Genomic DNA, 27858 nt, shown 5'->3' with positions numbered 1-27858 from the left:
TTTGGTACCACAAGCTGTTGAAGTTAACAAATAGAGGGTGGAAATTGCAGGGACCCCTCCTTCAGATAAAATAACATTGAAATTAAAGTTCTCATGCTAATTCTAGATGTAGAACAATACATCGTGACATTATTTAAGACAAAAAAAATTTACAACACGAGTAAAGAGCATAATGGCTGCATGTTTCTACCAAAAAAATATGTTCATTTCCTTTTCGGAAAACTGGCAGACTTTACCTGTAATACCTGTAATACAACACTTCAGCAATGTGAAACGATACTCTGCGTGCTGATACACGGATGTGTTCTCACCATTAAGACATTAATCAAAACAAAAACAAAACTAGAGCACATGAAAAAGCTTTATTGTCACACCAAGCTTTGACAAATAAATGTATAGTTTCTGATTTCAAGCTTAGAATGTGCAAACTATTTAGCAATGCCACTGGGAGAACAAGTAGTGAACTCACTGTTATATGACTTATTATAATTTATTAAATATCTTTGTTTGGCAGGATCTTACAAGGAAGCAGGAAAATACACAAGTGAGAAGAAGTAAGGTACAACTCTCGAATCTTTTTTGTTGTTTTTTTCCTTGTACAAACGCCCCAAAATAAGAGTTAAAGAGGGAGGCAGAAAACAACAATGGGAACGAGTGTAACAAAAACAGATTTTACAGCATCTGCTTCTAAACAGCAGTCTCAGCGGGTTCAGATTCAGCTTTCACAAACACGACAACATTAGCGCTACTGTAGGTCATGTGGGGTGAGCAGGAATGTAAAGTAGATCAAGAATGAAAATAAAAGAAGAGGGGCAGGGTGCTGGGAAAAACCTGGGAAAGTCCTACAAACTAGGCAGTCACATCAGGAGAGAATCTATACAGTGAAGCACTCAAGTGTCTGTGACTTTTAATACATTCCTTTAATGTAAACCAATATATATACTGTCCCTCACCTCTCAGGTTAATACTTCAATGTGTGATTTCTGCTCCCATTTAAAAAAAAAAAAAAAAAAAATATATATATATATATATATATATATTCTCTGTCCAGAAGAGCGCAGTCCTGGGAACAGCTAAGATACTGCGCAGGACCCTCAAGCTCCCAGGCCTCTGGTAGAGGACCCGAGCTTGAAGGATAAACCGCCCGCAGGGGCGTGCTGGGTGGTTTTTTTTTATATATATATTCCATTGTTATTTTTTTTCTATTAATATTGTAATGTGTAAACAATTCATACAGAACAAACACCTTTAAGATTATATGACCATATGGCAGCCTAGAGATTTAAGCAGGAACAAAGAAGGCATCTGCAGAGGCCTCTAGCATACTGTGAGGCAGTGTGGACACACATGAATCACTGCTGCACCATTACTGTAGGCCAGCACAAGGAGGAGAGTAACAATGTTAAGCTTTAAAAGTTAGATTGAGCCATGCAGGCAAACACCACCGACAACACGTAGTTTTATAATAATACATGTGAGACTGTGGTATATTACAGTGTTTCAAACTTAAATTTGACGACCTTGCAGCATCATGTCATCCTTCAGTCCCTCATTTGGGGAAAAACAGAACATAACAAAAAAAACCAAACAAACAACAACAACAATAAATAAATACAAACATCCAAATGTATCCCATTAATTTGTAGATTGATTTTAGGTCCACACAGGAGGGATAGGAAACACCCAGTCTCTCCTCAGGCTAAGTCCAAAAAGGGGGGGGGGGAAGAAAAAAAAAAGTGCTTCTCAGCAAGTAGCTGGTAGTGCTGTGCATGTGGGGGCTGGTGAGTAATGAGGGTGTGTGTGTGTGTGTGTGTTGCACCGATGAGGTGGGGGTAGGGGGGCAGGTTACTGTACGGAAGTTGTGGTATTCATACTCGTCGACTCCTCGAGGTGACTGTGGAGTGTGGGTGACAGAATGTGTGAGTCCAGGCCTGAGCTACGCAGATGTTGCTAGCCTGCGGTTTTACGACGTGCAGACAGAGCCGGTGTCTTTAATTACTCAACGATCTGCTATCTGCGTCACTGGATCTTCCCCAAGACTGGACGAGGGCCACTGACACAGCTGACCGCCATACGCAATTAACTACTGAACTGCAGAGGGTGATCAGTCACCCGGCTTAGTAGCGGTAAGCCAAAGTGACCATTTCCTCCACAAGTAAAAGCAGCATTTCATGTTGGATTAGATACTCTACCTTCAAAAAAATAAGGCATATTTATATTTACATCTATAAAAAGAAATAGAAAAATAATCCTTGTACATACATACAAAGATTATTTTTTCTTTTCTTTTTTAATAAATCCTCACTATGACTCATTCTCCTCTTTAATATTTTACTAAGTATGACAACCAAGTAGATTGCTACTAGAAGAAGCAGGGTTACAGTATTAGGTAAAACTCTTATTTATTCTGTGGCCAAATAAATTTGCTCATGATCATCATTGCAAAAATGACGGCACAGTTCATTAAACTACAGAGGTGGGCTTAACAGAGTTTTATCAACCTCTCTGTATGGCAGCGTAGTGAATCATTTAGAGAAAAGCTAAATGTACTTACTGCAGCACAACTCTAGTGGATCAAGACAGTAACGGAATTGTGTTCATGTATTTGTGTGGATGCTGTAAAGCATCCCATCCACCCAGTCCTCAGACTGGGAGGCCTGGGTTCAAATCTTGCTAATGGCAACAATTCTTTCAGTTAACAGTTAAACATTTTTAACTCTTTTCAACAGAAATTTTATCTTCTTCACCCCTTTTCAGCACAAATCCCAGCTTTTTCAGCTGTTTTCAGAAAAAAAAACTATTTTCAGCAGAAATTCTGCTCATTCACCTATTTTCAGCAGAATTTTCAGCCTTTTCACCTCTTATCAGCACAAATCTCAGCATCTTTTGCTCATTTTAGCAGAATTGTCAGTTTCTCCATCTCTTTTTTGTGAGAACGAGTTTGGGTCAGTGAGATGAGTAGCCGCCTTGAGGCCAGGAGGGCCAGGTTTGAATCCTGCTCATGGCAACAGTTCACCTCTTTTCAGCAAAGATTTCTACTTCTTCAGCTGTTTTCAGCAGAATTTTCAGTTTCTTCACCACCATACAATTTTTGCAACTTTTCATCTTTTTCAGCTATTTTCAGCAGACAGCTTCAGCGTTACAGCATCCACACAGCATTTTTGCAGGAAATGCAAATTTTTCTCTTGAATTGGTTCTAATAATCTAAATGTGTTTGTGTGTGCATATGTGCGCGTGTACAGTTGGTCTCTCAGCATGTGGAAATACCACCAGAGAGGTGAGGTGTGGGTGTGATGACATCATCCACCCAGCAGCTGTGGGGATTCCCAGTCTGTCTTTTCTCCCAACACACTGCATCTCCCTCTGGAAACACACCGGGTGGGTCTTCCCCCACTTATTGTAGCTTAAGCACAGCAAGGTGTGAGGCCTTCGATTCAAGAGTGTAGGCAAGCAAAGGAGACACCTCATTAAATCAACACAGGTTACACATACAGGCCTGATAACTGATGAAACTGCAGCAACAAAACAGAAACTGGGGAGGAAAAAAACAAAAAAAACAAACAAAAAAAAAAAAACGGGAAAAGATGGCATGCCATACACGCAATGCAACACACGTGCTGCCCACATTTGTGAGAGGGAGTTCAGATTTATGGGGCTCACAGAGGTTGCAAAGCCCTGTTTGGAAATAATGAGAGGAGAGCAAGGAGGGAAAAAAGCAGAGGCCTTAGGTGCGCTCCAGAAGCCACTGGAAGAGGGAGATGCAGTGAGGTTCTTTGCTGGCCTCAAGTGCCTCTTCTCTGGCCTCGGGCTGACTGTGGCTCACATCACAGTAGCGCAGCAGCATGTGCAGCAGCTCACCCACCTTCCACTTCCTCTCTCGAAGCCTCTGGACTACCGCTGGGAGCTGAAAGGACACATTGATTATACAGTCATCTCAAGGCATTTATCTTGTATTGAAAAGACTTCATAATATTAGAAAGAGCAAATGCTTGGCAATGTGAGGGAGGAAGAACTCCCTCTTTTTGTGGAGTGACAGGAAAAAGGAGAGATAGCGAGCAACAAACTGAACAAAACATAACTTACAGGAGAGAGTAAATAAAAGTTAATGAGATGCAATAGTGGCATAAAAACAGAGTGTGAAATGTGGGGATTGAAGGAGAATTGCTGAGCGCAGCATGGGAAGTCCCCAAGCAGCCCAAGCCTACTGCAGCACAACTAAGGGGGATGTTCAGGGTCACCTGAACCACAGTAAGCTGGGTTTGTAGAAAGGGACTCTGTCCTAAATTTAAACTGGAACCTGGTTTCATGGGAGGCCTGACAACTGAAGGCTCTGCCTTCCATTCTACAGGGTGGGCCATTTATATGGATACACCGTATTAAAATGGGAATGGTTGGTGATATTAAAGTCCTGTTTGTGGCACATTAGTATATGTGAGGGGCAAACTCCTTAAGATGGGTGGTGACCATGGTGGCCATTTAGAAGTCGGCCATCTTGGATACAACTTTTGTTTTTTCAATAGGAAGAGGGCCATGTGACACATCAAACTTATTGGTACTGTCACAAGAAAAACAATGGTGTGCTTGGTTTCAACGTAACTTTATTCTTTCATGAGTTATTTGCAAGTTTCTCTTTGTTCACAGCCATTGACATGTTGAAGAGGTTAACACATGAGGAGCGGATCGAAATTGTGTTGATATCTGGTGAACGCAGTAACCGGGTCATTGCAGCAGATTTCAATGCAAGACACCCTACGAGACCACCCATCTCCCATGCTACAGTCAGCAAACTGCTTGCTAAGTTTCATGAAACTGGTTCAGTGTTGGATTTGCCAAAATGTGGACGCAAGAAAACTGTCACTAATGAAGAAACATCAGTGGCTGTCCTAGCTTCATTCAGCAAGAGCCCACAGCGTAGCACTCGCTGCATGTCACTGGAGAGTGGCATTAATCGAACATCCCTTCGGCGGATATTAGCTACTCACAAATGGCACCCTTACAAACTCCAGCTACTGCAGCATCTCAACGAGGATGACCCAGATCGGTGCACAGAATTTGCAGAATGGGCAAAAAAAAAAAAAAAAAAAAAAAAAAAAAAAAACTGGAACAGGACCCTCAGTTCACGGAGAAGATTTTGTTCAGTGATGAGGCAAACTTTTATGTGAATGGTGAAGTTAACAAACAAAACTACCGCTATTGGTCTGACACTAACCCACATTGGATGGATCCCTCCAAGACTGTTGGCACAACAAAAGTGATGGTTTGGTATGGTATATGGGGTACAACGATAGTGGGTCCATTCTTCATCAATGGAAACCTCAAGGCCACTGGATATTTGAAATTGCTACATGATGATGTGTTTCCCTCTTTATGCACTGAAGCTGGCACGTTCCCTGAGTTTTTCCAGCAGGATGGTGCACCACCACATTATGGGTGCCAGGTCCGAGCATTTCTAGATGAACAGTTTCCTGGAAAGTGGATTGGTCGTCGTGGGCCAGTTGAATGGCCGCCAAGGTCTCCCGATCTGACCCCCTTAGACTTTTATCTTTGGGGTCATCTGAAGGCAATGGTCTATGGTGTGAAGATACGAGATGTGCAGCACCTGAAACTGCGGATACTGGATGCCTGTGCTGGCATTTCTCCTGCGGTGTTGCTATCAGAGTGTGAAGAGTGGGAGAAGAGGGTTGCATTGACAATCCAACACAATGGGCATTGAACACATTTTATAAGTGGTCAGAAACTTGTAAATAACTCATGAAAGAATAAAGTTACGTTGAAACCAAGCACACCATTGTTTTTCTTGTGACATTACCAATAAGTTTGATGTGTCACATGGCCCTCTTCCTATTGAAAAAACAAAAGTTGTATCCAAGATGGCCGACTTCTAAATGGCCACCATGGTCACCACCCATCTTGAGGAGTTTGCCCCCTCACATATACTAATGTGCCACAAACAGGACTTTAATATCACCCCTAACCCTCACCAACCATTCCCATGTTATTACGGTGTACCCATATAAATGGCCCACCCTGTACTTTCAGAATCTTTAGGATTTCCTTACAAGCTGACTACTGAAGTAGTAGTGAAAGGGTGTTAGTTAATACTTCTTCCTGCCTGGGGAAAAAAGGAACTCAAAAATTTTCTGAATATAACCTAAGCAGAGAGCCGTGCTTCAAAAAAACAAAATAAAACAATAATAATAATAATAATAATAATAATAGACAGTTAAATTAGAATTGTAAGGGTTTGAAATTAAACATGATGTAATGTAATCATGTTTACTAAAGTAAATGTAATGCCTAAACAGTCATTGTAACACACTCCTGAAACACGAAACTCTTGAATGCTTGTACCGTTCCCAAGTTGAAACACACTTAAGCCCCTTTTCCATTAGTATCTACTCGGATTGACTCTCCACGGCTCACCACGACTCGACTCAGATCGACTGGTTTTCCATTAAAATCGAGTACGATCAATCTGCTGCTCGATCTGTGGCTTTTTGTCAGACTTGTTTCTTTGTAGCGATTTATGTTCTCATGACCCATCGAGTGATGCCAATGACCAGGCCAATCGGTGGCATGCAGTCTGACGATGTCACATTTTAGTATGTGTTGCTTGGAACCCCAGCCGAGAAGGTACTATTTTATTACTTAGTACCAGGTACTATGACCTAATGGAAACCTGAAAACTGTGGCAAGTCAATCAGAGTAGGTACTAATAGAAAAGGGGCTCATTTTAATATGTGTAGGTCACATATCCATATACTGGCGTCATTAGACCAAAATCCATCAAATAAAGCAAAGAGAATCTCATCCCAGTAGCAGATGTTTTGCTGTATTATTATAATATTACAGTGTTAAATGTTTGAGATTGTGCTTTTGTTCAAACACAGGGTTTTTAAATAAGAAAAACAAAAAAAGCAAAAAGAGTAAAATTAGTATATGAACATTGCACATGGCCATATTTAAACATCAGGATCTGTATCACCCCACAATTTTACTGGCTGTGCAGGCTTTGGAAATTGTATAACAATATATACCATTAAGTTTTGTCAGGTAACAGCGATGACTATGACCTTTACTGAAATGCAGAAAACAGGAACAAACTGGTGAAATTACTGGTGATTTTTCCAAAAAAAATCTACAGCTCAATCGTCACAGTAGCTGGTGCTTCTCAGCTGTTTGTCTCCATAGCAAAGCACAGTATGGTGGGAACCAGCACAGAACTTTACAGGATTGTTGACCTTCAAAACAGACAATCACGGAAAGAATGACTTCTTTCACTGAAGCGACATGACGTGGTTTAAAAAGAGTTTTAGTGCTGACTAATGAAGACCACAGAGGGAACCTGTTTGTGAGGAATATAGCCACAATCACCTGCTGCAGTTCTCTGTCAGGACTTAGCTGAATCTGAGGGATGTCGGCCATGGAGGCTGCCAGCCACTGTAGCATGCTCCTGAGCTGGGGGTCGAGGGTGACGTGCTTAGGGCCACTCCCAGGATCTCTGACATCTGAGTTTGCTATGACAAGCACAGTCCTGGGAGTTTGCACTTGAGTCCTGTCCACACAGAGTGTCCCTGCAGCACAGAGAAAAAAGATTCACTCAGCCGTCAGCCACACCTTTTCAGTTTTCTAGCGCTCCTTCTTTAGAACACTATGTCCTGATCTGCTCAAACCCAGGTTTCCATAGCACAGCAAACACAATAAGGGGACCCCTTTAAGTGGAGGCAATTGTAGTCTGAGACATACAGAAGGCAGAGTGACTGACTGTGGATGGAGTGCATGCATGAGTATTAGTGTGGCTGAATGTGGGGGTGGTTAAATCCCCAGCAACAACACAGACAGACTAACACAGTCAGCTGGAATCCAACTGTGTCTCGGACAGCAAAGAGCAAGAGCACAAAATTTTTTTTTTTTCCATTAGATGTCCCAAAAACTCCAAGTATTAACCTGTAGCACTGCCACAGTCTACTTAAAAACATTAAAGAAAGAAAGATGCTGCAGGCAATAAAACGTGCTTACCACTTGATTCCTCTTTGACCTCAGCCTCCTTGTCCTCTGTATTGTCACTGTTGGATGAGAAACGCCACACAGGTTAGTAAGAAGCCAGAACAGGTCGGACACACAAGGATGCATGCAAAGATATAGAAATGGCAATAAGCACACTAAAGCTAATAGCCTTTGACAAAAGCAAAGCACACAAACACTGCAACCAAAGCAATTCTGATCAAAAGACGTCTTAGACACGGTGATGCCGTATATCTTTCCTGAATTCCTGTAAATTGACTTTTCTGATCAGGTGTCTTTTGTCAGTTAATGCGCAGTGATGAAGAGGAGATCTTGATCAGTGTGAAAGTTGATTTTTCCCTTCTGAAAAGCTACTTGATATCCATTCTGTCAATTGTGCAAATATTTGCTGTGTGACGTGCCAGCAGGTAAACAGTCATTTCACCACTTTATAAGGTTGTTAATCACAGGCCTGTTGACACAGCCCACAGCTACAGACACTCAGGCTCTGCACGTTAGGATATAAGGATATCATTTTCTTTTCAGAAAGGAAAACCGTTTAAGGTGTTTCACTGTTTGAGACTGCAAAGGAGCGACGGCACTGAAAAAGTAGGGAGAGGAGGCGAACTAAGAAGGAGGGCGATAAAGCTATGCACTCAAAATATATATGGGCATCAATGGAGGTGCCTGAACAGTATAAACCTATAGGTGTGGAGTACTTCCTAGTTAGAAAATCTTTGTGTGTCTGTCTACTTGAGGTTTCACTCACACAATGCATGAATCAAACCTTTTTCCCTCCATTTTAACATCTCTTGAATTCTTTAAAAAGAACTAAACCACAAATGTGACTCTGTGAGAAATCTGCCACCTGTTGGTAGCCACAAAACTGCTATTTACTACGCTCAACATCAAGTAACTGTGGGTGTGAGCAACATATATAAAAATAGCTTATTATTAAAACAAAACTATAATGTTAATAAACTGAATTTAAAAAATACTTTTAGTAGTTATATTATTAACAAGTAACTGAATATTAATTAGATCACAAAGAAATTATTAACCAATAATCGTCTTGGGATTTATTACCACTAAAACAGTACGGAAACTTATTAAATATTTTATGAATGCTAGTCATTATATACTGACATTATATTCTGTTACTATAAACATTATTTCTAGACAGAAGAAATTACAATATATTATACATTTTACACCACTGTAAGCTGATGAAAACTACACTAACTAAAATCAAAGTAAAAGCACAATTGCTAATATAAGAACTAATACAAAATACAAATCTGTAAGTCAACCTTGTGCTCTGCTTTAATCAGCAAGACACATCAATGTGGATTCAGAATAGCTTCAAGTTATCCTTTCTTCTTTTTTCTGACCTGTAACACCTTTGTTTAACTAAAAGTTTTGACATGTTTCATATTGGAAAATCTGTTGCACTTTTGATATAATCTTGGAAGCCATCAGCTTTAGTTGATGTTATGACTATCAAAATGCACAAACCTGTGAATATTTATTGCCAGCTCTGATCATGGACTAATAAGGGAATGACAAGATGCAGAGATACTCTGTTCTCAGAGGTCTCAAATATCAAACAGACCGGCTATGTTAATATATCCGGTCAAATAATATCTTATAAAAGGACAACTGAATGTGTTAGCTTTTTAGATTTTCAATACAGCCGTTCAGTGGTAGCACCTAGAGCTGAAATGATACTGGAATTTTCTAAAAGCACATTTTGAGTTGAAGCTGCTAAACAAGCTGAAAGAAAATCCATTCATCAGCCTGAGAAAGGAAGACTAAATAAATGGTTGGTAGTACTGTCAGTTGGGTAGTACATGGCAATACATCTTTGCATTTTTTTCCACACTGCATCAAATTGAAGTTGATTACGTCAATTAAGCATCATGTGGTGGAGGGCGGTTCCTTATTTATTAATTTTTTTTTGCTGGGAGTTTTAGAACCCTATTAGTTATGGTGCTTACTCTTTAAAATACCAGAATAGGGAGGATGGAGTAGGTCTAAGTTTATTAGATTGATCAGTATTGCTGAACTATGAAATATTTTGGGTGCATACTGTATTTTTGTGGGGGTTTTTTTGTTGTTTTTTTTAACTTGAGTATGAACTTATACAAAATATTAAAAAAAAACAGTTTTGTTGATTAAAAAACACTATAGGATTCATATTGGTATCGGCTGATATCCAAATTTATGATATTGGTATCAGACATAAAAAAGTGGTATCTCTAGTTGCAACAGCTGCAAGACTGATATATGCAGCCACCTCTAAACATCCACCATGTCTACTACCTGTTTAAGATTAGCTTTAGGTTTCCCTTTGTATGACATTTCCAACTATTTTACATATCCTTACAGTTTCATGAATCACTTGCATTCATGAAACGGCAAAACACAAAGTAAGACAGATTGCTACCTCAAAGTTTGGGGAGAGACCCCGCCCTAGTCTAAAAAGGTTGGGTATCTTCGGATTTCGTTCACAAGAAAAAAAAGTATGTGGGGTGTGAGAGAAACAGGTAAACTGGCGCACCAGCCACAGAGCTTTTGATCTACATTTTAACTCTCACTTACAATCATGAGCTCTGGGTGGTCACTGAAAAAATAATGTTAGGAAAGAAGCAAGAAAAATGAGTTTAGGCTTGGCGAAAAGACTGGCTGAGGAGCTTGGACATCCAGAAGGAGCCCAGAGTACTCCCAATGCTTAAGGCAGGTGAGGTGTTTTGGGTATTTGATCAAGGTGCCTTGAGGCTTAACTTAGAGGTTTTTCAGGGACACCCAAGTAGGAGGAGACCACAGGGTATATCTAGAATTCACTAGCTTGGGTCTATCTCGGGATTTTCCAAAAGGAAACCTGCTCTGTGACTAGACTTTAGATAAGTGGGGGGGAAAATGGATGCCCGGTCATAATGCATGCAAGAGACTTAATTTGAAAGTTAATATATTATAGTTTCTAAAACTATGAAATTAAATGAAAAATAACCCTCCACGTTGTTCTTCAGGGACTGGTTGGCTGTTCAGAGGTAATACAACATGGACAAAATAATAACACTACATATTTCCCACAAAGACAAAAAATTGCATGCAAGCAATGCAGAACCAACAAAACTTAAGCAACACATTGCATGCTAAGATTAGCATCAACAAGCATTTGCCATGTCAAGCCTATTAATGTTTAAAGCTCAAGTATGGTCATGTTAGGGGGCTGGTGGTTCCTAGTATGAGACAAAGTATAAATCAGAATATTGTAGAGTGGCAGTTTAAATCATTTTCATATGATGAAGAAAGATTTTCCACTGGTGGATCTATCACATACTTCAGTACTTTGTGGTGCTTTCATAGCAAATTCAGTTCATTCTTTGTCACATTCTAGGTAAACCCCCATGTCTTGTGTGCATTTCTTTTCCAAGGATAGCCATGCCAATCGGGTGCTGACCAACCTGTCAGAGGGGGAGAATGACAAGTGCTCTTCACACGCCTCCCCCTCCAGGCCCAGACTGCTCCAGCTACTGCTATTCCCATTACTGCTGGACACAGAAGGCAGGTAACACACCGCTGTAACACTGACACAGTAAGTGGCTAACACAGAGAGCTACCAAAATGCAACAAAAGATCAGGAAGTAATAAGCAGTTTCATCACATTTGCTATAAGAGCTTACTGTCATGTATCGTCAACAAACAACACGGAGGTGGATGACCATTTCTGGTAATCCTTTAAATGTCAGGTGAGGTTGAAAAAAAACAGAGGAGGATTCTTCAAATGATGCAGGTTTTTTCCACTGTACACCTCCCTGAATCAGCTTTAATGTTGACTGGGCCCATTTGTTGCTAAAGTCCTGAAATGTGAGATCATTACATTTTTGTTCTCACATAATCTCGTTAATCATGTGGCTTCCAGCGGGACAACCAGCTGGCAACAGAAGCATAACAACATACACTCTCGCTATAATTAGTGAATGATTAGCCTTGCTGGCTGGAACCTGCATACTGTGGCATGCTATAGCCTAACTAAAAGGGAGAGATGTTTCTGATATCTAAAAATACCTCTATTAATCTGCATTACCTCAGCGGCAGGTGTGGTCTGAATGGCATACTGAGAGGTGATTCATCTAGTCAGTCAGCCTGATCTCTGTCTCGCTAAACTCATAAAGGAATTTTCCCCCCGTTATTTCATCTGCTGAGCGGAAATAGTAGCAGCAGGCCTTTGAAATGTCTTATGAATTACACATGGTGGACTTTGTTCCAGTAGAAACAGCACTTGAAGAGAGGTGAGCACTTAAAGACACACCTTTAGAAAATATTATGACACATTAACTTTGCCCTGATGGCCAAAATAACTTAATGCTAACACAATATGCTCTTTTAGCATGTTGGGAACAAACCCATTGTCAGGTTTGCTTCCATAGAGATATCAACCCCTGCCAGAACTGTCAACAGCCCATTTCCCAGAGACTTTATCAGACTCACTCACTTTTTTTTTCTTTTTTAAATTGACACACACAAACATAGGTCATGTCCATCCAAGACAAGAAGACCAAATCGGTCATGCCTACAACTACTTAGAACTTGGTAACATAGACAGTAATCTAAAATACTTATCCTTTAGCCTTCACATATAATGCAACATAAATCAGAGAAAACTTGCACTCTGGCAGTCAAGTTTAAATGATTTTGGAAAAACATACAATCTGCACTGTCTTTGGGAAACCTTACATCTACAATGAACTGCAGAAAACACTCCTAAATGGCTCCAACGGGAGCAAAAAACCCTCCAAAAAAACCCAAAAACATAAAGTGACACAGTATGATCAAAGTATAACCTCAGGCTTTAAATTCTGAACCCAAACCAATTAAGAACAATAGATTACATTCAATGTCTTCTGCTTGGACATTAACAGACTGTCCATTCTGAAACAACTAAATACAGAAACATATGATAGATAACCTGCTGAAAAAAAGGATACTACTTGCTGTGACAAAAGAAATGGTAGCAGCTGTCACAAAAACATGAAAAAACATTTTACTGCATACCCACATGTAGACTGATACTGCATACAAGACATGCAGTATCAGTCTGTACCAAGCAGAGCTGCAACGACTATAAAAATTATTTGACGTGGAATTTTATTGTTAACATTTTCATATGCTAATAAATGTGTTGTAACTGCAATACACTACAGGAAACTGTGGGGGCAGTATTGCCTATATCGTCTGCCAAGACTAGACAATACTGAAGAAGAATGTAGCACAAACAGCAAAACAGGAGGACTGAAGAAAATAGAAACTGAGATTTTAAACATTTTGAAAGCATTCCACAGAAAACAAAGTTCAATGCAGATTGTGCAAACCGGTGCTTTCCTTCCACGACAGCACTAAAACGCCGGCACCCTGGAGCAGTAAGGTCAGTTAGTGTTAGTGCGTCACAGTTGTTGCTCATTCCAGCCTTGTGTAGGCCCACAATCTTGTCCTTGACATCATTGGAAAGCTCTTTAGTCTTGGCCATGGTGCAGAGTTTGGAACATGAAAAATAAATAAGTATTTATGTTCATGTTTGTACAGCAAGGTTTATTTCAGCTTACCTGTCGGAAACTTCTCAGGATGATGCTTGCACCATTTCAGTTTTGTTAGCTAAACAGTGAAATGCAATAATAAACCATTAAAGAGCTCCACTGTCTACTAATTTTTGGTTTTTTTTTTCTCCCATATTAATATTAGCATTTATTCTGAGTAGTAAACCTCTTCCATTTAACGTTAGGTAATTAAATGTGGGTTAAATCATATACAAAATAATTGGTACTGAACATTACACCATCTGAGAAATGATGTTTTCAGTGTATCGGCAACCAGCAACAATCAAAGTTCCTAGAATGTGCTGTGCGTCGCATTTTGTCGCGCCTCGTTTACCTTCTATCAAAAAAGGGAATTTTTGACAAAGTCTGGAGACAGACCCTCAGCTTTGAAAAATGGGCTTAAAATGTTCCTTTTTAATGCTTACAGGATCAAGGAACCCTGAACCACCCCTTAGTTATGCTTCTATAGTATCAGACTACTGGGAGATTTCCCATAATACAGTAAGCAGTTTATAAAGCATAATTTGGTCTCTATGAAGTTCTTTTCTGTTTCTCTTTTCTTGATTGCTTCTGCTTGTGGTTCCGCTTATCCTTTACAGGGCCGCAGGGGGGCTGGAGCCTATCCAGCCTATCCTACAACATGCATCACACACAGAAAGACTCCAACCTGATGATGGAATTGAGCTTAGGACATTTTTGCTGTGAGGCAACTGTGCTAACCACTGTGCCACTGGCATATGTTAAAACAGGCACAAATGATCTATTAGTCTGGGATCTGGTGGTGATCATGAGGGTTATTGGGAGCTGCAGAGACTTCTGTGTCATTACACATTCAAGGTATAACAACACACAAAGACAGTTACTGGTAATGTCACCTCAAGGAGCACAAACTGGGTGATTTCAACCATAAAGTCAAAATCTGCATGTCTGCTTTCCAACTAAGCTAATCATGAAACCCACGACACACAGCTATGATCACTTTGTTCTCAGACTTGTTGTGGTTGCTATAGTTGCTAACCCAACCACCAGCTGGTTCTTATGTGACATTAGAGTTCCTATTGTGGGTGTGAATGCAAAACAGGGAAAAAAAAAACAACCAAACCTTTAATTCTCAAGGGGAGCGCCCCTGTATGTAGTTTATTTACTCTCAAGGATTCTTCAGATGTTTTAGTGAAAGTGCCTTAGGTAGGTTTTTTATTGCCACAAACAAAAGTTTGAAGCTAAAAATCATCCATAGGAAAAAATCTTTATATGTTAGTATAACATATATACATATATATATATATATACATATATACACATTTATGGAGTGTAACTAGTAGCTAGCCACTCCATAAATCACAATCTGATTCTTTCTTTCAAATTCTGGTTAAAAAGCTGTGCATAAATAAGTGTATAATAAGGAATGCACTACAAATGTTCTCAGACCCCATTCTAACGTATATTTTAAAGCACCAAGTTGGACTGTGCTCTAGAGGTGATAGATATAAAGTTAGGTGTGTTTACCTGTCGCTGAGGTGGAGGAAGCTGCTGTTATCATCTGGGTGCTCATCTTCAAAGCTCAGGTTAGACCAGCTTCCCAGGCTGTCATCTCCAACACTCAGCTGCTGGGATACAGTGGACTCAGTGGTTTCCCTACCCGAAGCACTAAATACAAAGAAACCAAAGGAGAGAGAAAGAAAAAAAAAAGCCTCACTAACAATGCAAATAGTCACATGTCAGTGCAGTAAAACTGGGAAAATAAAACATTAAAATGTTTGTCAAAAGAAGTGAAACAAAGCTGATTATAGGTTACAACACATGTTTATGGCCTGGCCATTGATTAAACGTATGCATGGAATGAATTTCGGGGCAAACAGACACTCTTCCTGATGTGAACTGGGAAGTGTGTACCTGGTAAGGGCAGCCTGGCATATGTTGGACAGGGCTGATGTCATGATCTCAGCAGTGAGGCTCTCGGCGTAGCTGGTGCCATCATGGCCGATCCCGCTGTCAGCATTAAGGCTGGTGTTGCTCAGCTCGCGCTTTGCTGTATCCATTGCCATGGACACCATCTCCTCTGCAAATGCCACCCTGTGGTCCAGGTCGATGTGGATTTTTGGAATCTCCAGACTAGAGAGCACTCTTGCTTGACAGTCTCCTCCCCTTTTCCTCCTCTGCAGCACAGGTTGGTAGTGGTGCCTGCTGTGCTTGCTGCAGTATGGACACTCCTGGACTTGACAGCAACAACATGGCCTCTCCCCCATTGCCCGGACCAGAACTGGGCCCTCAGACAACCTCTGTGTGTGAGTGTGTCTGTCATGGTCTTGGTGCTCCCGTGATGAATGGCCAACTGAAGCCACGCTTATCTTCAGCGTGTCATCCACTATTTTCCTGGCATAATGCTCAATGACTTGCATCACCTTGCTACTGTAACCTTGATCGTAGAGACTCCCTGTGCTGTGGTAGTGCTTGCTCTTACCCTCCTTGGATAACACAGGGCAGGAGAAGGAGTTCCTGATGAGATTCTCTGCCATGTCTTCCAGTTTGGATTTTTTATAAAGACAGGAGTCAGTGAAAGACTTTGGCAGCCGTACAGAGGAGAGATGGAGCTTGCGTGTGACATCACAGGTGATATTATATGCTAAAGATTCAGCAAAGTGGACTAGATCCATGTACTCCCTCTTACTCTGCTCTTCAGAGTCCCTGCAACAACACTGGGTGTTTCTATCCATCTCTGTTCGATCCTTGGCTGATGACGTTTTACTACTACAAGACGATTTCCATTCATCTGGCAGAGACTTAGAGGAACGAAGACGTGCACTAGAGGATCTCTGCTTTATTTTACGACTGGCGTGAGCCAAGCCAAGTTTTATAGAACGATAAGCCAAACGGCTTGCATACTGGTCCAGGACTAACTCCCTACTCCCCCCTTCCTTTTTCAGCACCCTAATGAGGTAGCTGGCATACTCATCTGTCACGCTCTCACAGCTGGGATACTCAGAGGATAGACCAGAGCTGGAGCTAGACACAGTGCTCGAAGCAGAGGTGGAAGACTGGGAGACCGAGGCAATCATGTCATTGGACCACTGCTCAGCCAGCCTTCCTAACCTCCAGTCTCTGCTCTGATCTGTACCGGGTTGAGAGTGATGTCTGTGGTGGTAATGCAAACATTCGGAGCTAGATCTGTCCCAGCTTCTTCTTCTGAGAGCTCTGTGATACGGGCACTGCTGTCCAGAGCTCACCATCCTCTTCACATCACTAATTACCTCTCCCGCCACTTCTCCTGCATACACCCACAATGAGTTGAGGGTCTGCTCTGAAAACTGAGCCACACTGTCTCTCCTCTTCTCACTGCCCTGGTTCATCTCTCCCTGCTCCTCTTCCGCCCCTCCTAGGGTGTCCATCTCTGTTGCCATCGAGACTATGTGGCACGCCAACCGCTCAGCATAGTGGAGAGCTTCCTTGTTGGACATTACACGAGCGCACATCGGGCTGGGTGTGTGTCGGCCGCCCCCTCTCTCTGAACATGTGTTAATGACTCCAACACCGCCTTCTTCTGCCGGTTCTTCCTCCTCTTCTTCCTCATTTCCATCAGCCTCCTCAGAGAGAGATCTCATCAGTTTGAGCATAAACTCTGCCTTGTCTGCATCTGGGATGGTGTCTTTTGGTCCCGGGCCCAGCTCAGGCTGATAGTGAGGGGTTGGAGGTGGTGTTGCAGGGGAAAATTCTTTAGCCAGCTTGCTTTTCAGCTTTTTGGAGAACTGCTTTATCTGTCTCTCCTTGGACACCTCACTGGGCTGCTGGGGGGTGGACGGAGGAGTACCAGGAGTCGCAGCAGACTTCTGTCCAGAGTTTGGAGCTGAATCATCCACAGTAGCGGATATCCTCCTTTGTCCACCCGTCTCATTACCCGGCACTTCCAAAGTATTCATCACAGGATGTGTTTCAGACACACCCCTGGTCCTGGGGCCTCGCTCACATCGGTAACTCCCCTGGTTTAGAGTGCCTGTCTGAAAGGAAATGGGAGGATTATTTTCTTGTCCCATAGGGCCACCTAGCCTAACATGCCCAGAATCTGTATAGTCATATCTAAAACTTTCCCTGACAACTCCTTGCTTTGAAGGGGAATCCAGAGCATCGTAAGAGTCCCTGCGGCTCCTGATTGTCTTTGTGAGGAAGTCAGCACAGTCGCCCAAACCCTTCTTCATTTTAGAGGCAGTTATTAGCTCACAAGCCTCAGTTACTATCATATCCACCATGTTGCCAGAGAAGTTTTGGAATGAAGACTGTTTTTGGGAGGGCTCTCCTGCTGGTAGAGAGGTCTGAGTTCCATGACTGTAAAGGGCCGTTAGTGGAGACGTGGCATTGTCAGAGGATGACACAGTTGATCTTTTGGGGCTGGTCGGTGGGGTATGTGACAAGCTAGACCTCTGCTGAGTGGTCTCCTCGGAATCCTGGAGGTTGGAGAGGGCGTGCCCTGCTTGGGGCACAGGAATACAGCTGGCCATTCCTGATACAGTGAACAGGGCTTTCTTCACAGTACAAGAAGCATCCTCCGCTGGGACCGCTACACTTAAAACCTGCTGGTTAGCAAAGGTGCTGCAGGTATGAGTGCAGGTGTTATCTGCACTGACATAACAGATGTTGTCCACAGACACACTTATAGCTGCTTGGCTTGTGAAGGCAACATCTGCCTGAGAGAGCTCTATGAAGGCCTCCTGGATGACAGACTCAGAAAGGTCTGAAGCATAGGAGGACACCACCACCTCCTCCTCTTCTTCCTCTTGCCCATGGCCAAAAGACCAATCACTTGGGGTGAGAGGCGTTGAGGGGTGGGAGAACTGACATACTTCCATTATACCTTCAAAAACAAGCTCTTCAGCCAGATCAGCAGCAAAGCGTGATACAGTGCTGTGGAAAATCTGCTTCTTCACAGTCAGGAACTCTTTGAGCGCTGCGGACACGGCCTCTCCAACCAGGAAAGTGGCCAGCCCGTTGATTGCCCGCTCCTTCAGTACATATGCACGTCGCATGCCAATCTCATGGAAGGCCATTTGAAATACTGAGGAGGTAAGTCGAGCAGCTAGGTGGCACAAGGTGGTGGTGCAGGAGGACACCCCTTTTTGGAGGTCTCGCAAAGCGCTGCCCAAGCTCATTTCCACAAGGTCACTGGCAAACCTCTGAATACCATCTTTCAGAGACTGGGATTTCTTCTGCAGCTTGGCCACCGTCACAGTCTCCTGTATTTCTGAGAGTTTCATCAGGTATCCTGAAGGGTTCTTAAATTCCTTGTGGCAGACACAGGAGAGATTCTTGTTGTCACTGATGTCGACAGCAGACTGGTAGCCACAGACAGATCCGAGAATTTCTTTGGACAGACTGCTAGCAAAGTCTGAGTAGGTCTTATACAAAGAACAGAGATCCTGAGGTTTGCGTAGCTCAGAGTCATCTTGTCCATCTGCCTCTGTATTCCAGAAGTATTCCAGTGGCCCGCTGGAGTCCACCAGGGGACTGAAGGCAGAGGAGCTCAAAGGACTGAAGAGGGGACCACCGTTCTCCTCAGAGGGAGTCTGTACAGGCCGAGGGGAATCCGGCACCTCAGAGGGAATTGAGTAAGGAGAGCCTGGTTTCAGGGGCGTGGGTTTTTTCACATTGGCTGGGAGAGTGGGCTGATCAAAGCGGTGAGGATTCATTCCCTTGGTTGAGCAGCCCCTAGAAACATATTTTAAAGATGATGTACTTATGCCAGATTCATCAGCCTCTTTCTGTGCTGCTGGGACACTAATCGCATCCAGAGGCAGAGTAAGAGTACAGCTCTCAGAGTTGAGCTCATCCAGATCATCAAACTGGTCAAAGCTGTCAAAAAACTCACTAACTTCGGAATCTGAGTCTTCAACTCGCTCTCTGGGCCCCCCTGGCACTTGAGGAATGTCCAGTTTGGCCAGCAGGCTCTTCTGGTAGCCCACTTCATCCAGGAAAATGATAGGGCTGGGGCTGGAACAGTCTGACTCTTCTGATTCACTGACATGAATCAAAGGTGAGGGGAGACGAGCTCCAGGACTGCAGTAAGTCCACTGGGATTCCACACCCGATGACCTCTGCACTGTGACAGATACGTCAGGACCAGATCTGTGTTTGGCTGAATACTTCTTCGAAGACGAGCTTATGATAACGCGGGAGCCTGATAATTCCTTTTTTCTCTTGTGGGCTGGGACTGTCTGTGAAGCCACATCACGCCTTTTAAAATGACTAAATGGAGCTGCAGCTGTGGAGATGGACATGAAGGAGAAAGAGGAGAAAAGTGGTTAGATGCAACAATTGCAAAGAGGGGATTATAAGATGATTTTCCACAGTGCTCATGGCACTGTGGAAAAATAACAGACAAGTAAAACTAGTAAATAGCTAATTAGTGCCATCTAGCAGTGAACTGAAACCATTTACATTCTAGAGACGTTTTAATTAAAGTTTGCACAGATTATGACAGCATAGTGCTGCGGATGGAAAAAATACATATTACATTATTCTTGTAAGATTCTAATTGTTTCACATTAAATCACAATATTAATAATTCTATGTAAGTCTTCCCATAGGGCTAGATGTGTTGAGAATGTAGAAAAAATGATAACTATGACCTTGAGCACAATTTGGCTGAAGACCTATTAAGTAATCACTGTCTATATGTTTGATTAATTTCCGACCAATGCTGAATGAGAGGCAGGGTACGCCCTGGACAGGTCACCACTCTGTCGCAGGACTAATCCGGAGAGAAAGACAACCTTCCACACTTACATTCACACCTCTGGCTGATTTGAACCCTACATTTCAAAACAATATGCAAAATAACAAATAATCTACTCTTAGGCTGTATTATCAAAAATGAAATATCTGCCACGGGACTAGAGTTTTTAAACAGACTGTGTTTTACATTTTGCTGTATAATGTCACTTTTTTCCTCCAAAGTTTGAGGGCAAAAATCTTCAAGTATTTTCAGATTTGAGTATTTTCAAGTATTCAACTGTCCTGCCAGTCTCAGTCTGTGTGTGCGCGCGCGGACGTGTGTGTGTGTGTGTGTGTGTGTCAGGCCTGCTAATCTCTGCCTGCTGCGAAAGTCCTTCTCAGAGGAGAGCCGACCACAGAAGCAGAAATACTTGCAAAAGAGCTTTTATTCCCCCTCAAAAACCAAACAAGGTTCCAAAAAGCAGACACGGGTCCTTGTTTGGTCACACTTTTTTGGGGGGGCATCTTTGCTCTCTTCTCTCCTCTTCCCCGTACTAAGCGCAACTATGGAGTTTTTTACCAGTTGGTGCTACTTGGAAAATATAGGAATGTCTATATTATACATGAAATTACAAGTGGTATACCACAAAGCATTATGAGAGCATTAAAATAAAAAGAAATCCTTTTCTGCACATGACTCAAAAACCAGAGGCCACTAAATGCCAATAAGCATTGGCTGCTAAACCTACAGGTATTGTCTGCTGTGTCGTCCTCCTCCAGATGTTCTAGAGCTGTGACAAAGTCATCCTCGATTGATGAGACCGACTGGTTGGTGTCGTCTTCGTCTGGCTGGTTGGGCTCAGCTGCGCCCCTCTGAAGAGCCTGAAGCTCCAGCGTATAGCGGAGACCTGCCATGTAGCACCCCAGCAGGCCCACCAAAGTTGGAACACTGGCTTGAGGGTAAACGTTGGTGCTGGAACTATTCCTCAGAACACACACTGTCTTTAACCAATACTGGAGGAAGAGGAAAATGGCATGAGAAAGGGGAATAAGGGGGAAATGAGAATTGCTGACAGCATGGTTTGGCTGGTGATTTTTCAGCTCATTTGAAGAAAATCATTTTTACCCAGCAAGCAGACAGACAGTCAAAGCAATCACTTTTGTAAATTAAATTCACATGGGCATTTTTTTTTTATCTCACAGGAGGAGGGAGATGGCTGGAAGTATATTGTTATGTCTGTGTCCTGATTGCAAATTGATGCATATGCAGAACGCAAAAATCCTTTAGTGCTAGCCCACTCTTTAATTCACAAAGCTGGGGCGAGAGAGCCACAGAATGAGCTGCAGGGTCTGTGTGAACCCAAACATGGCACACAGGAACAGGAAAGTGGCGGCTGCAAAAGCAACTTCTCTGTCAGCCTATCCCACACCTGTGTTTCTTTGGAAGCGTGAGAGAGACTCATACATCTGCTTACATAGCCCTCATGTGGGAAAACTTTTAATCAACAACTGCTAGAACTGGATTAGCGGTTGTTAAAAATACATCTTCTTAAAATTAAACATTTACTGTGTTTGGACATGTTTCAAGTATCATTAACCCTACACATATAAATTCAGATCCCAACACATCCCGAGGACAGCAAAAGGAATGCAGCTAAGCTGGGGTCTGAATAAGCATAGTGAAACATTGCAGTACTCTTTTAGTCAATACATTTTTAAAGACCAGAATGAGAGGCTAAAACAAAAATTTTATGCATTTAAAAAGATACAACACCAGAATGTTAAACAAGAGAAAGTGTCTGTCGTCAGTTTAGAGAGCTCCTTTTCCAATCGACTGTACTTACTAGGATAGGCAGTAAGTGCTGTACACTTACCCACTCTTATTTCCTGCTATTCTCTCCAATCACTTCTGCTTTGTTTGACATGCTGACAAAACAAATTAATTTAACACAAAAACGGTCGTTTACATACCTGAGGTCCGGCATCCTTGTGCTCTGGCAGCCTGCGAGAGTCTTTGAGCAGCAGGACTTCATCGTTCTTAATGCTGTGGACGTGGAGGGACCTGAGAAGCTCACACAGCCCCCCTGACAGAGAAGACAGAGCCTGGTGGACAAGAACACTCAGAATCACCCCAGTTTGAAGGCCAAAGTGGTAACTAAAAGACCAGGATAGAACTCAGAGATTTAGTTTTTGAGTTTTGTGTCCTCTACCATCAAAGTATGACCTACTGTCCATAACTAACATGTTGTACCTGCTGGGTGACATCTTCTCCTTCACTTACATCAGGCAGACACACAAAGTGAATCTGAAAAAGCACAGCTGATGGTCAATATTGATGTGTCATGTGTTTAAACATGGCTGAGCTTCACTGGTGCGTTTGTGTGACATACCTCTGTCAGCCTGGTGGCGTCTCTTGCTGGCAGCTCTAAACCAATGCCACAGAGCTCCTTTTTATTCCTGAAGAGGCTCTTCACATTCTGCGCCCCACTGTCTCGCACAGTCTGCAAACAGACATGCAGCTTTTTTTTTGTTTGTTTGTTTTAAATAGAAGTACACACTGGCCTACAGCCTCAGTGAGTATACTTTTATTCATCTCTGCACCGTGCACCGAGGAATGCAAAAAAAAAAAAAGAACTTGACTGTGTGCATCTGCCTTCTCGTACACGCGCAGATCCTAAGCAATCCCATTATTTTAAAATGCCTGATAAGGTTCTACAGGACTGTGCATTTTCAAATGAAAATGAATTAACTGCATTAGAAACTACAATGAAAATCAAGCGGGGATAAGAGAGGAAATTAAATATCTTTGCAACAAAATTCTTTTAAAAAGCGCAACATATAGTTACTGAGTTTTGTACTGAAATCCAGTGGAGTCTACATAGCATTGTTGTTTGTATTTATACTTGTGTCTTCATTCCTCAACCATCACACCGACTTGAAGCTAAGAAAAAGTGAACACTTACCAAGCAGGCATCTTACTGGCAGTGATCTCCAAGGCCAGGAGGCAAAACTTTTACTAGTAACATTAAAGCAGTTCATTTATTCATTACTTAATAGACTACTAAGCAGCTGAATCTTTAAGTATATCATGTAATTTCTTAGTAGATGTATATATTAATAATCTTAATCCTCAGCATACTTAAAAAACAAAACTTTAAATACATTTTAGTGGAATAAATACTGTGCCATGCTGACTCCTCCCAGCTGTCATAGAACAAGAGGCAGGGTATGCTCTGGAGAGGTCGGCAGACTGTTGGGGGGCCAAAACTTACGCGGCTGACAACTGTTCACACTTACAATCACACACAGGAATCATCAATTAGTCTTTGAACTGTGAAAGAGAGTTGCAATGTTTGAAAGGTCATAGCCTTCATCAAACTCCTTTAATGTGCAACTAATTCTTGACTGCAAGAAAAACAACTTGATAGCAGCAAGTCAGCTGGTTTGGTTCACAGGTGAACTCAGCACTGTGAAACTCCCAGTGGGCCAGTGGCTGGCCCACCAACTTGTTCACCATACCTTTCTGCTAGTCCTTAGCCACTGGGCAATTCAATAGGTGGAGCCCTGAGTGTACTGCACATGTGTGCAAAATTAAATGCAAATACATCCTGACAGACAGACCTCTTTCCGCACTGAGGATCTGGACCTGATTGGGACTCCTCGAATACGGGCACAGGCATCCATAGTGACAGCTAGCTGTACGTGGCTGGTTGGCCGGCTGGCCTTTCACCTGTAAGGAGTAAGAAAAGTGGATAAAAAATATGTTAAAGTGTGAAGTTCAACTTCTTTAACGACTTCTATTGTCACTTTGAATACCACAGCTAAGTCTTTTTCTATTTTAATCTACAATCCTCTGCAAGTAAAAGAGAGCAGCTCAGTGTGATCTCTCTGGTGCGCTTACATTCCACTCCACTTTCCCACCCCCCTGACCACAGCAACAATCACATGACAAAGCAATGACAGTCTCAGTGTTATTAGCAAGAAGCTATGTCCCTATCTAGTGTTGCACATAAATACAGATGCCAAAATAAGAAGCATGATGCAACAAAGTCAGTGGGCTGTGAAGATGATAGTTCCACTAACATGAATCAAGTGCCTCAAAGCAGGACTTACCTAGACTTACCCTGCTTGTGAAGCTAAGCTATTGTATTGTACTGGCAATGCTTCTTTTCTTTCTCTTTGCTATTCTTTAAACAGCCAGGCCTGCATCAAAGATCAAACAGCAAGGCAAAAGAACAGAGGGGTGTATGCGCTTAGAGCAGGACGACCACATTTGGTAAGCAGCATGAGAGCGCGAGTGATGGAAGCAAAATATTTACAGTGTACAAGAAGGAAAAGTTTCCCAAGAAATCCAAGCCTCTCCTTTGAGGTACGGGCCAAAGTGGCTAGTTGAGTCTAGACGCAGGCAGGCGGTCCTACTGATCAGCCCATCCTGCATCCTGAGAACCAGAGGGGTAGAGTGCATGCCACAGGCTTCCTCTGGTGATCCAGGACCTCCTAGCTTCGCAGCTACTGCTGCCTAAAAATCAACTATGCAACACACCCCACTTCACTCACAACAAAAGCAGCCACAGTGATGTATATTATGGCGGTGACTAATTTGCATAAGTAGATTGTTAATCTGTTTATGTTTCATGTTTAGCTCACAGACTTGTCATTCAGTGGTACAGTTTGTGAGAATCGACTCAGGAGGCCTACATCACCACCTTATGCAACCAGCGTGGTCACATAATGCAAAATGGATTCAGCATTAGTCATGTTACAGGAAAAACTACAATTAAGGGTAACTAAGTTTAGGCTTACACAAATCCTCCAGGGCTGATTCATAAAAGTCAATTATCAATGTTTGGACAAAACAAAAAACAAAAATTATGAAGCTAAGTCAAGCCAGCGAGAGGATTGTCTGGTGGGGGGAGCTGATGATCTAAAATGGGTGGCAGGGGGGAAAAAAAAAAACCCCAAAAAAACAACCTGTGGAGGGCTATGTAGGGATCTGGTTGTGGGCCAAATTCTGAGGGTGAGTGTGGGTGGCCGGAAGGGTGGATAAACAGAGACAGGGAGAGAAGAAAACTCACAGCTCACTGTGAGATCTGACACCAGCTTCTACTGAGGCACAGGTACCACTATGGTTAGAGATAAACTGACTTTTTGTTCTCCAATATCTGTCATTATTGCAAAAAGACAATCACGTGGAGGCCAGTACATTTCAGACATGGCAGCTGCAGAACAAATATGTGCAACTCTGACCACAGAAGGACAAAACAGGTGTGTGTGTGTGTGTGTGTGTGTGTGTGGGGGGGGGGGGGGGGGGGGGTTATTTATCCCACTCTTAGCAGGAAGAGAAATTAAGGTTTATATACTGCAATGGGAGGGCAGCAAATTTAATTTATTCACAATGAGCTACTTTTTGATTGGTAGACAAAACAGGTCAAAGTATTAAGCCTTAATGTTGCACAGCTTTAGGCTCATCATTACCTCAATAACCTATTCATCTTTTGCTCACAGTGTAGTTAAACATACTTCATTTCATCTAAATGAAATGCAGTTGTTTTTTAATGTTGTTCTGAGGAATGTTGCACTTGTGCTTTTTATGTGGTGCAAAACACAAATACATTGATATAAAGAGAAGAAAAAGGTAGGACGAAAACAACTATTTAATTACAGCCCTACTGTACAGCTAATCATATGACAATGCAGTTTATATAAACATTAACTCAATAATTCTCACAACTTTCACTAATTATTTTAGTTTCGATGTTGGTTTTAGGTCAGGACTCGACTTTTTAAAAACATTTCGGAACAGCACAATGCAAATGTTCAGTTCCAGTGGCCTTTCCTTTAATAGCCACCACTGTGATGTTCCGAAATAACACGTGCAAATGTGTTATTTTATAGACAAAATAACACATTTGCCATTTTCTATGTAAAATTTCTTTTCAACAAAATGATAACTTGATCTGCATGTTAACTGCTATTCGAACCATTTACATGTAAACATTTCGCATAACATGACTTGTTGGCATTGACAACTCCCCCTGAACACTGCATGCTTGTCGTCTTTATGGATGAATAAATGCCTGTAAACACTGCTAGATTTTTAATAGACGTAAAAAAGCATTGGGGTGCTTTGGAGGAAGAAAGCTGGCTAATTTACAGTTCGCGGGGCTGGTACCCCCCGCAGCAGCAGGCCGCAGAAGAGCCACACACCGTGGATGCTGAGGCTGATTCACGACTACTCAGGCTCTGTGAAATCATGGCCAGAACACACAAACGCCTAACCAGCTAGCTAGCAAAGGCACATTATACATAGACATACAGAGTACACAACAAACCTTGGGCACACTTAAAAAGACTGTCGACCACAGCAAAATAAACCTCTTTGTTAGTTGACAGGCTGTCAATCACTATGTTAGCAGCAGAACCAGGCCGCGGTCCGCTCGGTCTGTTGTCACCTTAACGTCGCCAGCTAGCACCTAGCCACCAAGCTAATGACAGCGCTACGACACATCCAGATAAACCGGCAGCAGTTTGTGGTCATTTTTCGTTTAGCATATACGTCGCAATTGCTATTAGTAAGTCATTTTTACCTCTTCGCTCAGTGTCGGACTCCAGCAGCGCTGACGGTAGCCGCTGTGTTTGATGCGCGATTCGTAAACGATTCACCCGTTTGGAACTCTTCCGACCACAAAATGAAAACGTGAACTTTCAAGTCACACTGAGCACAGCAGTGTTTAGGACCTCTGTGATTAAATACCATAACTATGTCAATTCTTCCCAATCGCCAAAACACAGCCCAAAAGTCACCGTGAGGAGTTCAGGCAAATTACAGATTAATTTAGACAGCTCCTAAACCTGACTCGAAATCCCCATCTACTGCGTGCTGCCGTTCTTCCCATGAAAACAAGAATGAGGCATAATCAATCGCACACCGAAAAAAAATATATAAGTGTCGCACTGCCGCTGAAGACAGAACAATGAAAACACAGGCGCGCACACACACACATACACTGAGTATTATTTAAAAACAACAACAATAACAATAAAATGCATCATCATAGCAAACCGATTTTGACATATACCTGGCATAGATATATATTGCCTTCTTGTTTGACCACCCACCCTTCATCGTTCTGGATACCTTTACTTATCATGTGAACATCAACACCAATAATATAGCTGGACAGTCTTTCTGTTGGTTTTAGCTTCTTGGGATAAAAATAAATATCAGGAGGAATTTTAAGCAGAAAAGTAGAAGTGAGCTACAGCAATACTACAAAGAGAGAATATCTCAGTAAAGAAAAGTCTAATCATAAGAGTGGATGCGGAAGGAAATGCTCGGGGGTCTGGTCGTATAAAATAGTTCTCTAAATGCCACAAAAGTCTGAAGTCACAATGTAGCTATTCTTTTGTTTGACACGAGTGATTAATCTCACAGCACAACAAAGAAACTGTAAAGTGTAAATTCCCAAAACATATTAGCTTCACTTGGAAAGGTTTGGGGTGTTAACAGGTGGAATTCTAGGCCCACCGGCTGTGTTATGTTGAGATACTGTGGGCT

At 42.2% G+C, this 27858-nt stretch overlaps 1 protein-coding gene across 5 annotated transcripts; it reads right to left on the bottom strand.

The window, feature by feature from the left end:
• Window positions 1-343: 343 nt before the first annotated feature.
• Window positions 344-27188, bottom strand: akap11 (A kinase (PRKA) anchor protein 11). Of its 5 annotated transcripts, none has more exons than XM_004572984.3 (12): window positions 26888-27188; window positions 23922-24030; window positions 22691-22801; window positions 22552-22605; window positions 22272-22403; window positions 21050-21314; window positions 15495-19848; window positions 15108-15248; window positions 11472-11558; window positions 8020-8066; window positions 7375-7574; window positions 344-3904 (listed from the first exon to the last, which is right to left on the bottom strand). In XM_004572984.3, the coding sequence occupies exons 2-12, from the start codon at window positions 23982-23984 to the stop codon at window positions 3725-3727; spliced, it is 5634 nt and encodes a 1877-aa protein (XP_004573041.2). In that variant the 5' UTR covers window positions 23985-24030; window positions 26888-27188; the 3' UTR covers window positions 344-3724. The 5 variants fall into 5 exon arrangements, with proteins under 5 accessions (XP_004573041.2, XP_012780686.2, XP_012780685.2 ...); XM_012925232.3 differs by having other exon boundaries at window positions 11472-11555; XM_012925231.4 differs by lacking the exon at window positions 26888-27188 and adding an exon at window positions 26633-26799.
• Between the last annotated feature and the right edge of the window lie 670 nt (window positions 27189-27858).

This window comes from Maylandia zebra, linkage group LG16 (assembly GCF_041146795.1).
Source record: "Maylandia zebra isolate NMK-2024a linkage group LG16, Mzebra_GT3a, whole genome shotgun sequence".
NCBI classification, from domain to species: domain Eukaryota; kingdom Metazoa; phylum Chordata; class Actinopteri; order Cichliformes; family Cichlidae; genus Maylandia; species Maylandia zebra.
The sequence above is the reverse complement of the archived record's forward strand: the minus strand, read 5'-3'. Positions and strand labels throughout refer to the sequence as shown.

What these genes read in the sequence shown, in the direction of transcription:
- akap11 (XM_004572984.3), bottom strand. Translation starts at nt 23,984, where the DNA reads ATGGATGCCTGTGCCCGTATTCGAGGAGTCCCAATCAGGTCCAGATCC. An exon ending in GAGAAGATGTCACCCAGCAG is followed by an intron (nt 22,404 to 22,551) that starts GTACAACATGTT and finishes CTTGTCCACCAG; the next exon opens with GCTCTGTCTTCTCTGTCAGG. An exon ending in GGTCAAAGAGGAATCAAGTG is followed by an intron (nt 7,575 to 8,019) that starts GTAAGCACGTTT and finishes TCTGTGCTGCAG; the next exon opens with GGACACTCTGTGTGGACAGG.